Source organism: Protobothrops mucrosquamatus, unplaced genomic scaffold (assembly GCF_001527695.2).
Source record: "Protobothrops mucrosquamatus isolate PMUCROS unplaced genomic scaffold, P.Mucros_1.0 scaffold2356, whole genome shotgun sequence".
Classification (NCBI taxonomy): domain Eukaryota; kingdom Metazoa; phylum Chordata; class Lepidosauria; order Squamata; family Viperidae; genus Protobothrops; species Protobothrops mucrosquamatus.
In genome coordinates this window covers 140,855-152,882 of record NW_015388434.1, presented here as the reverse complement: position 1 = coordinate 152,882, position 12,028 = coordinate 140,855, and the positions used below count along the sequence as shown (strand labels likewise).

The following is a 12,028-nucleotide window of genomic DNA, read 5'->3' as shown; positions in this document are numbered from 1 at the left end:
CTTAAAATAATGATAGTCACTTTCGACAAAGCCTATTACTATTAAAATATATTTATAATGCCATTTATGTAGTGCAGGGCATAAAAATAGGATGCAATATTCTGATTAAGAAAATTAACAGTTCACTTGGAACAGAAGAATTCAATCTTGAATTCTAAATTAAACAGAGGCTCATGTTATCTATAAAATATCTAATTCAAAGTGACTTTGTGTATCATCAGTGCACTGGAGAATTAAATTCTATTGCATAAAATCTATGTAATGTAATTTCCATCCAAATAATGATTTTTATTAACATAATCTTCACTCAGTTACTTTTATGCTAACCAATTAGCAAATTTTAAAATGAAATGAGTCATCAAATACTTAATACTATCATGTAGTCAACAGTTATAAAAATTAAGAATGTATTATATTTACTACAGTAGGCTTGAGTTAAAATTCATTTTGATCCAAGGTCACTTTCTTATTTTATGCAATACACATTTAGGTTCTTCTAAAATTCTCAGGAAAATTAATACATCTTTTGTTTTATTATCTGTATCATCTGTTTTAGAAACAGATCAGAACAAATTGTGATTGTAAAGATGTAGTTTCATCTTTACAATCATCTTTACACAAAGAAATTAGAATATATCAGCCTGCAATATAGGGAGATCTGCAAGCATCTGCCTGACCTTGCCTGGGAATGGAACTTAAGCAGATTTATTTTTCTAAATTTAATTAATAATGCTAAAATATTATACACGCTGCTTGTTTGTCTAATTATCAATCTAACAGATGATCTACACAGGTGTGCATATATAAATCCCCAGACTTTTGTGGGAGCCATTAATACAGAGTGCTGAGGCTATATAGTGCAATAAATGAATTGTTTTCTGTATTAAGCACATTACTGAGTCACCCTGCCACGTGTTATTATTTATTTATTTGTTTGTTTGTTTGTTTATTTTAGTGTGATCTTGAATACTGGACTTGGCGTTTTTCCTGATCTCACCAAAATTAATTCAATAAATATAAACTTTTTGCTGTAAGTATGTATCACACACGTAATAGGACCAAACAAAAATTAATGGTAGTCCATTTAAAGATGGACACAAAGTGTGAAGTGGAAGAATGGATATTGATTTCTTTGTCTCCTGAAATAGTAATTGTATTAATTAATAAAAACAGTCATAAAAAATTATTTTATCACAAATTCACAAGGTAGACAAGTTATCTTTTAAAGTGCACATAACATAAAAGATATAAGAAACAGATGTAATGCCCTAATCTATTACAATCTCTCATAAAGTAACAATACAGCTGTAACTTTTATGATCTGGGAATCCTCCGAAGAAGGAGGTCAAATTATACACTATGAAATGTGATGCTGCTATTGAAAGCAAAGCTATTGTGCCCATTCTAATCTTCTGCAGGGAAACAAAGTAATGCTTTGTTCATCCAAAATAACATTTCTGAGTCCCAAAGGCAACAACAAAAGTGATTATATAATGGCAAACGGTAGAACTATAAGAAAATAAATGCTATACATGCACGCATACACATGAGTTACACTAATACATTATTATAATTTTATTACAATGCTAAACCTCTTTTTGTCTTTTTTTCACAGTGAAATTGCTGATAACCCATACCTGAATTCATTGCCTTCAAATGCATTCCAGGGATTATGTAATGACTCCCTTATACTGTATGTTATTCTTCCATAAAATCTTTTTTTGTTTTGTTTTGTTTTGTGTTATTTTCTTTCATCTATTCTGAAATGGTAAGATCTGAACCAGAAATTAAGTGGAGTCCAGAGATGCATTGGCATTAAGTCATGCAAGCCCAGCCTGGCCCTGGAATACATCTGTAGACCATGGTGGATTCTGGTGCTGGGCCAACTTTATAGAATCTCTGTTACAACAAGCCTAAGAGTTTTTATCACTGATAACTTGAAAGAGGGTTTCATTCACCCTTCCTTCAGCCTTCTCTGCCAAGACTCCTGTTTTCTCCATCAAAAAATAGAATGGCCCTTGATTACAAGTTCCTGAACCCTATAACCATTTTCTCCTTCATCTCCAAATGTTTGGAACAACTGCTAAGATAATGGCTTTAAAACATTAAAACATAAAAATATACTGTAGATAGAATTATATATCAGGTTAAAAATAAAAATTTGACGAGCTAATATAAGCATTCAGGTTTCCGTATACCCATAATTTTAAACCTTTTAAGCAGGATGCTTTCCTATTTATCTAGACTGCCATTTTAGGGAATGCTATTTAATTTCCCATAGTGCTTCTGTGGGGTGTTTTATAAAAAAAAAATAATGCTTTTGCTGCTCCCTGGCAGAGGGATTGATGGGTAGTATAAGTATATTTATACTTTTTTATGTTCAGGTTCATAGTAGCATTTTGTACCAATAGAACTTGATTATATATAGTCCTTAAGTATTTTCACTGTATTAATAATTTCCATTTGCAGTATAGTGTCCTTTCATGTTTAGGAGACATCTGATTCAATGGATAAAATCTGTTGGATCTAAGCAACTGGATCCAGCAATCTTACATACCTCTGTGTCATCCAAAATCATCATCACCTAAACAAACCCCTTCCCTAACTTATAGTACAGTGGTTCTCAACCTTTTTAATGCCGCGACCCCCAACCGGTCGTAAGTCGAGGACTAAACCGGTCATAAGTCGAGGACTAAACCGGTCGTAAGTTGAGGACTACCAAAACGGTCGTAAGTCGAGGACTTTCCCTGCCCGGGAGCACCGCGCATGCGTGGTTCCGCCCCCTGCGCCGGCCGAGGCGTAGCTGGCAAGCGGCAGAGACGGAGCAGGCCGACCACCAGCTGGCCCAGCCCAAGGGAGGTAAGGCACCCGCCGCAAAAGGGGGAAAAAATGGCGGACAGCCTTGCTTGGCGACCCCAGCGAAATGGTCGATCGACCCCAAATGGGGTCGTGATCCATAGGTTGAGAACCGCTGTTATAGTACAATAGTATATTGTGGATCACCGCTAGCTATCACAACAGCAGATTTTTATTCCACTTTTTGTACAGGAGTTTGTAGCAAGGCATATAGTGCTCCATCTTCCAATCTGCCCCCATCCATAGCAACCCTGTGAGATATGTTGGGCTAAGAGCAGCCCCAGATTGCTCAATGACTTTCTGTGGTTTAGGATAAATTAAAACTTGGGTCTGTCCACTTTAATCCAACACATCAATCAATACATCATTCTAAATTTCTGGAACTTTACTGTAATTATTATTATTACTATCAGGAAAGTAAATTTTGTCATGTTCCAGTGTAGTTTTAGCCTTAAAAAATTCTATTTATATTTTGATAGACTTTTGGCTTTAAACTGAGCGGCCCTCCCCACCCTCAGCTAAATCAAGTATTTATTGTACATTTTTGAAATCTGTATAGATTCCTTTGTAGAACTGGTAATAGAAGTAGCAGCAGCAAACAATAGCAAGGTATGGTTATTAATAGCAAAGGATGATATCATGGCTATGATTTAAACTTAATGGCATCCTTGTCATTCTGAAAACTTAAGGAGATTCTTTGAATAGCAGTGGACGTGATGTTGGGCTCTTGACCATCTCATGGTAGTTCTTACAACATAGTTATTTTATATTTTATTTTATTTTGGATTACAGAACAGAGGGATACATCAGACATTCATGTATATATAATCATAGAATATATAATCATAGACTGGAGGCTAAAACATACAAGGACAAGTTGCTGGAATTGGGTATGTCTAGTTTAATGAAGAAAAGGACTAAGGGAGACATGATAGCAGTGTTCCAATATCTCAGGGGTTGCTACAAAGAAGAGAAAGTCAAGCTATTCTCCAAAGCACCTGAAGGCAAGACAAGAAGCAATGGATGGAAACTAATCAAAGAGAGAAGCAATCTAGAACTAAATTTCCTGACAGTTAGAACAATTAATTAATGGAACAGCCTGCCTCTAGAAGCTGTGAATGCTCCAACACTGGAAGTTTTTAAGAAGAGACTGGACAGCCATTTGTCTGAAATGGTATAGGGTTTCCTGCCTGAGCAGCGGGTTGGACTAGATGACCTCCAAGGTCCCTTCCAACTATTATTATTATTATTATTATTATTATTATTATTATTATTATTATTATTATTATTATTATTATTATTATTATTATTTAGTGCTGAGTATTGATTGGATTTTATCATTTTGAATTTAAAATCATTTTGTACATAACTTGTATAAAAACACTAATAATGCATTTTTTTCATTAACAGAAAATTATACAATAACGGTTTCACAGTGGTGGAAGCCCATGCATTTAATGGAACTAAGTTAGATTCTGTGTAAGTAAATAAGGCAATGTACTGTAACATAGCACTTGTATTGCATTTTAACAGCTCAAAAATAAGTACTCGCAAATAGTTTCTAACTGTAAACCTTAAAAATGCTGAAAGATAAGTCTGTGCTAATTCTGTATGTTAAGCGTGGCAAGGATATCCTTAAAGTTTCATAACTGGGGAGTTATTGAATTCTCATTCTCTGAGCCAGAATAGTCACTTAGTAGTAGTAGTAGTAGTAGTAGTAGTAGTAGTAGTAGTAGTAGTAGTAGGTAGTAGTCACTTAACGATGCCCTGTTTAGTGACCATTCAAAGTTATGATGATGCTGAAAAAGTAACTTTATGATTGGTCCTCACACTTACAACTGTTACAGCATTCCCACAGACAGGTGATCAAAACTCAGGCATTTTGCAGCTAGAAGGCATTTACAACTATTGGAGCATCCTTTGGACCTGTGACCGCCATTTGCGCACTTCACAGCCAGCTTTAAACAAGCAGAGTCAATAGAGAAGCTGGCAGTAAAATTATGAGTCACCATCATATGATGTTTTTCTTGACAACCTTACCTCTTAGCGACAGAGCTTTTGGTCCCAGTTGTGTTTGTTAAGCAAGGACTTCATGGCAGCAGACCACTGACACTTCTTTTCTCTTTTGTGAATTTAAGTGGGTGAAGTATAATTTCTTCATTTTATTTGAAAGTAATCAAAGAAACAGAGATATTTAAAAAGCATATAAATTCCATTTCCAAGATGTTGTTGATGTAAATTTTGTGACCACTAATGCTTCTGGGTAAAACTTTGTTTCTAGCAATGCTTTCAAGGCAAGAAAATATTTCGTATACTGTTCCTGTAAATGTTTGGTAAAACATTTCAGCCTCTACTACTGATCAAATTCTCCATGTACAATTGAAAGAGTTATGTATGTCCAATCGGTACTACAACTTCACTCTTTTTTAGAAGCAGATGATTCATTTAATTTAGCCTAGTAACAGGAATACCACATAATGCAGCCTTGATGAAAATTAATAACATCTTTCAGATCTATGAAAAGGATGTACAGTATATTCTTCTGTTATTCTTTACAAAAGATAAAAATAACATTCTCAGAAAGATATATGCTGGACATAATCACTTTCTGCATAAATTGTTAACATACTAGCACTTGTTAGAAAAGTTTAAAAATTGGTTAGTTTTTATTGGATTTTTTTTTTAAAAAAATCAACCATTTATTGTACTAAATGGTCACAAAAAAATATCGCAGACCATATCTATTTCCAGCACCCATTTGTTCTTGCAAGTCCATTCCCAAGTATTCCAAAATCTTTTACATAATCTGGCAACCTGAGAAATTGTGATGTCAGTAAGGGGTTGTTTTATCCTAGGACTTGGACTTGCTACTTCCCTTTCCAGAAATCCCTAACTCTGACTTCCTTGACTGCCTTGATGCATGAAGGTTGTTCTTTAACCCTAAAGAAAGCCAATTATATAATATGTGATACTAGGTGCTCTCTACTGTTGATAGTAAGCACTTTATTTTTACTGTCTACTAGTATTGTATCAGCAGAATTCCCGAACAACTTTTGCCTCCCCAAAAGTTTGGATGCTAGATTAATTCTTGACTTGCAATCAGCTTTCCAGTGTCTAAAAATCATCCATATCATGCTGCCACTCTGGTTGCCAAAGACCGGCAACCTGAAGACTGTCCAAGGTTAGATTATACATCTCTTTTACTACCTCCTCCCAGAACAAATATTGGAATACTACCCAAAAAGGAATATACATGCAGCTCCGCAATGAAGCACATTTGTGCAATATCTTTTTCACTGCTTCCTGTCCACCATGCAGTCTGATTGCAGTGACCTTCTGGGGACCTCTACGATTCTGCACAAAGGAACTTATAGATCTCTGACTATTCACTGAAACAAATGGGTGGGGAAAATTTTTCTGGAAAAGACAGCTCTCTCTTTGCTGCATGTTCTTATAATCTGCTATTCACTCCAATCTCTTTTTCAGTCCCATTAAGTTTATTTTATTTAGTTAGTTCAAAGGCAATGAATGTATTTCTTGGCCCAGATGGAGCTGAGAGGAAAAAGACCTTCTTCATTAGAAGGCAGACCTAAGATTGAGAATGGTGTGGGTCCCCCATTGGACCCAAACCTTAGCCTGACCTTCTGACTGACCAAAATGGTGTTAACCCTTTGCTATCAGTTCCATTTTCAATGACAGAGAATATACTCAATAACAATTTACAAAATTGCAAGCTGTGTAAATTTTCTGCATCAACTGGAAATATATCTACTGTCCCAGATCTTCACTGAACTATATTGCAGGCATTTAATGAAATGTGTTATGATCCACAAAAGTATTTACAGTGATATCTATGTTATCTTTAAAGATCTCATGAGACTCTGAAATTTGTGCTACTTCCCCTATTTTTTCTATGGAAGTTTCTACAATGGTTCTGAACTACTTTTGGAACATTGAAAATTTTTATTTATTTCAAATATTTTATTGTAAATTATCTGAGTTGCAATGAAGATATTTGTTGTGTAATCACTGTACAGTCTATGTAACATAAAAACAGAAACATAAGACAGTTCATAAAACGGGTACAAATGATGACAAACACTGTTGTGTTTCAAAACTATTCTGGTGGAAAGCTAATCAGTGTCATGTATCAGTGTCATGTATCAGTTGTGCTGCTGTTCAACTTTTTAGGAACTTCTTACTTCTGGCTTTCAAACAGCAACAATTACAACAACTTGACCCTAAAGTATTCTTTATGCTGAGAAAGGAACATGCAGTCTATTATTACAATATACAGTCTATGACAATTGCCATTTTAATAATTTCAGAATTACATTACAGTTTTTCATTGATAGAAGCGTAAAAGCATAGCTGTACACAATATCATGTGATCATTTTCTACTAATGTGATTCTTATTCGTGTATTAAGCATTTGGGGACTGTATTCCATAGTATTTAAAACAAAATTGCCATATTGTACTCCATTTGAATATCTGGCCATGCTGTCTGTAAAGCAACTAATGCAGAATGCAGACCCCCAGAGATTTTTTCAATCTCTGATTGGAAAAAAAAACACCAATAGTTCTAACATAGAGTTACTTGTGTTTCCCAAAAACAGGTACATTTTTCTTTTGACACCTGTAGAAACAAAATATAATCTCTGTCAACAGAACATTTAGGGCTTGGTCACTCTTATGCCTTAAAACCTGAACATATTGCCAGCAGGATAGTATTATGTAAGTTTTTAACTAAAACACTCAGACTGATTGGCCTTAGCTCTTAGAAAACGATGCCAGACAAATAAACAAGAAATCACTATTTGCTATCTGGCCACATTACTTCTTTATGTAAATGGATCTTTGATGCCATTCTACAAAATTAAGAAAAAAATCCTTACTCTAAAATGTTAATAATTCAATCTGTAGATAGAGGCACAGAACATAAAGCAGGAATGGGCAGTTGGAGAAATCATTTTATTTTATTTTATTGTCCTTCAAGACCCCATCCAACCAGAAATGGTTAATAGTTACAGCATATTTTGCCACTGTTTTGAGCCAGAAAATTTGAAAATGTAGTTTAAATTCCCTCTTGCTGTGAAAACTCCTTTCATACACACACACACAAAAAGGGAAAGCCTCAAACACTGTGGTCCAAAAGCCTTGTGCATAATATGGTGCTGTTCATCTCTGCATCCTCAATCACTGACATGGGATCAAATATGCCGGTAGTATACAGCAATTTCTGAAGTTACAATGGACCCCAAAAGTCTCCCCGATGGTCACATGGTTGCATTTTGGACACTCTGCAACTGGCTTGCATTTATGGCAGTCATGTGACCGTGATTTTCAATGTTTTTTTTTTGGGTTGGGAACCAGTGTTTACTTCTGATTTTATGCAAAAAAATGTGCATTATGAAAAATCAGTTACTTTATAACCCATGGTATTCGCTTAACAACTGCTCCAAAAAATATTATAAAATGAGATCATTCATGTGATGATTCACTTAGCAATAGGGATGTCTTATGACTGTAATTCTAGGCTCAATTACAGTATTAAATCAAGGTATATCTCCAGTCATCAAAGGGATGTCCACTTCATGTAAATGGAGGTCTTTTTCAGAGCAGGAAATTTTATTTATTGTGTTATTTATAGAAAAGTTATTTACAGAAAACTGTACATGCACCTAGCAATAACCTAGCACTTATAGTGAGAGTTACTGTAAATGTCATTGACTTTAGATAGTATAAATGATTAACAAACCCATTCCATCATTTTTAGTGGGTTTTGGTTATCACTCATTTTGCCTAGTTTGTGCTGAATCTCAGATGCAATAATGTTTTTAGAGTGAGAATAGGGTTTGGTTTTAAAAGCTCATACATGGATCATTACATCCATATGTCATTTAAGCATTTAATTTGTAAATATTGGGCTATATCCAAATATATCTAATTAGAATATATCCACTCCATTGATTATGTATGACTATATATTGACTAAGTATGAATTCCAGGATAATTAAGGGTCTTTTAACAACTTATAAAAAACTCCTATTTAATAACTGGGGTGTTGTTAATGACACCTGTTTGGAAAAGAGATGATTCACATATTATTAGGTAGTTTCATCCAGATTTTTGCAGCCCAAATTTATTAAGCCTACTTTCTGACTGAGACCCTATATAAGATTACACAATATCCTTCTGCTGAAAAAAATAATAAACTACATTTAGCACAATATTTCTTGTCTTCTGTTAAACATAAAAACAAAAGTATTTGTTTTGAAAAAGACTAATTATTTTTGTGAGGTAAAAGCAAACTATTATTTCGGCCTACAAGTTACAATTTGTGACTTTGATATTTTATTTTTTGTAATAACTTCTAGAAATTGTGAATTCACAGGACAGATTCCATTTTTCTGACTCTTTTAGTCAGCAATCAGGTCATTTCTTGCTTTTCTTATGCCATTCCTGTTTAGAATCTTACTCTATCTACTCATAGAGGAACAGACATTAAGACAATGTACAGTATATAGCTTCTACAGCTTTACTTCATTTTACTTCATAAAATTGACCAGGTTTCTGGTTCACTCGGCATATTTTCTTAGTCTTCTTTCAGTTTACATTACTGGAAAAAGATTGTTGGGGTTTAAATCCAAAAGAGAGTTGCAGTCTTAAAAGGCTGCATTTGTAAAATAATCTTTATGTTCAATCCATGACAATACAGTGGTGGAAATGGAGGTTAGGATAGATAAGCTTTTTCCTATCTTCTGGTTTTCTGGAGGAGTGTTAAGGCCTGACTTTGCCAAGTTGCATGGGGTCTAAAGTATGATACACCCCAGGGAATGGCTGGTGGCCTCCGGCACTCCCGCTGCCTTGTTGTTAACTTCCTAGCCTTTTAAATTTTAACCTAATTTATCCTTACTTGACTTTAAGCTGATAGTTGTTCTGAATATTATTTATTTTATCTTTAACTTTTACTAATTTTTAAATGATTGTTGCATTTGACTTCATTTTGACTAACTTTTCTGATTTAAGCACCAAAAAATTATGTTACTGTTTCTCTGCAGATACCTGCATAAGAACAAATATCTAAGAGTTATTGATGAAGATGCATTTTTGGGTGTTCAAAGTGGTCCAAGCCTACTGTGAGTAATGGGGGGGAAGAATATATTAAGTTATTTTAGTGTTATTTATAAATAATATAAATATTGGGTAATGATTGTTAGGTGATTATTTTAATAATGTTAAAGGATGAGCTTTCTATTTATGCATTCATCTGGGGTCATGTTCTTTTTGTAAGGTGACTAGGATATGATACAAGGCCAATGTCATGTGTCTGATTAACGAAACACTTAAAAGAACTTTCAGGCATTTTTTTAACCTAAAAGCCTTTATTAAGGTTACAGAGATGTCAGTACGGCATGGTGGAATGCTAAGATCTGATTTTCTCTTCTGTTGCACATAACATTCCAGGCATTTTTCCCTCCCTTATTTTGGAGTCATGATTCACATCTTCCAATTAACTTGGAAGATGTGATTCACTTCCGAGTCCTTTTTCCCAGGCTTTCCTTATATTCTCCTCCCCTTTCACTGTTGCCTGATTTAACTATAAAAATACCAGACAGTTCTGCATATTGTCAAAGCAAGAATATACAGTATTTGCAGCGTTGACAGCCAACAGACCATAGATTTCTTATCTTAGAAGGCCTGGTTAGTCCTATCGTTGTTGGTTTTTCAGCTGCTCAGGTTTGTTTATCTACCTACAATCTATCATGTTATGTATGTTTCATAGTTATGAATTGCAATAAGGGCTTCATGGAATCTACCCAGTGATAGCTCCCTTATTAAAAGGACATGTCCATGTTTCTTTTCTTGAAAACAATTAGTGTTTTGCTCTCACTCTTTTTGGAGAGGTGTGTTTTTTGCTTTCCCCACTGTCCCCTATTACAACCCTTTCAGAACAGATCTGTGAAAATACCTTTACCATTCCATTAGCTACTCTTCTTCTTCCCTAGTCATAATACTTTATTTATCCTGAAATATAAACAAGCAATGAAGCAGAAGAAACTGAAATCAACAATTCTTTTATGAATTAGAAGAAAGATCATGTATTTGTTCCCCTTTGCAATAGAACTTAGTGAGCTTTCTGAGGCCCAAAAGAGCTACGGTACTTTATTGTTTTAGCCAACGCTGCTGCCTCAGCTCTAAATAAAGAGCTCAAGATCTGGACAAATTCAGCAAAAATAAAATGAGCTTAATACCTTGATCATATTGTGTGACATGTACTGTTCCAAATTCATTTGTGATATTATGACCACAAATGAAATATTTATTCCAGTTCTAAACTTGCTTCCCTAAAGAGGCTCCATTTTCTTCCTGAGGATAGCTATCAGCAATTGGAGAAATACAGAAAAATAGTCAATAACTCTAACATCAGTAGATTTGGCATATTTCACGGTGACTCACATTTTTTCATCAACATGGAAATAATTTATTGAACATTCACACAGCGGTACTAATTTATTTTGGAGTTAGCATACAAACTCAGAGGGAGAATAGATTTAATTCAGTAAATATATTTGATTGCATAATCAATGCAGGAGCAATTATTCACTTATAGAAAGGAAAAATTATGTGATTTAACATGTTGGTTTCTAGCATGTGGATTGGTTCATTACTTCTAAATATCTAAATTACAAAATAAAAAGAGAATGGAAAACAACATTTATCAGCTATGGCAAGGAAAATGATGCCAGGAAAATGTCAGGAACTGACAGCTAAATAATCAAAGGAAGCAGTTAAAAGGAGGAAACTTGAGGCAAAATCGATAGACTCCTATAGAAAAATAGTAAATGTTGGATAGACATATGAAAAAGATGTGAAAAAGTTGTAGGTCCAGGAGAACAGGATAGAGATACAAACATGTTTTTCTAGGATTTGTTAAAGATGCAGTTAGTATGTTGAACAAGATAAAAGCTAGACTAGACTCTATTCTTGACATACTATTTTGAATCTCAATGTAAATAAATCAGATATAGGTCCTTTATTATCTATGAGTTACCTGCCAGTCTAGAAACTACGAATAACAAGACCTTGGAGAAATGTACTTTACTTAAAAGCTTCTCTGCCATTTTCTGCATGTGTAAAATAGATACATACACACACACACACACACA

The 12,028-nt window shown here is 34.4% G+C and overlaps 1 protein-coding gene across 1 annotated transcript in view; it reads left to right on the top strand.

Annotated features, from left to right (window-relative positions):
- Positions 1-955: 955 nt before the first annotated feature.
- The window catches only part of TSHR (thyroid stimulating hormone receptor), a gene marked incomplete at its 5' end in the record, with an annotated part of 18,109 nt that continues 7,036 nt past the window's right edge, over positions 956-12,028 (top strand). Inside the window, 4 exons of the mRNA XM_015824791.1 lie at positions 956-1,030; positions 1,616-1,693; positions 4,267-4,335; positions 9,920-9,997. Of these exons, the coding sequence (XP_015680277.1) occupies positions 956-1,030; positions 1,616-1,693; positions 4,267-4,335; positions 9,920-9,997 (300 nt within the window). The remainder of the gene's footprint in view (positions 1,031-1,615; positions 1,694-4,266; positions 4,336-9,919; positions 9,998-12,028) is intronic.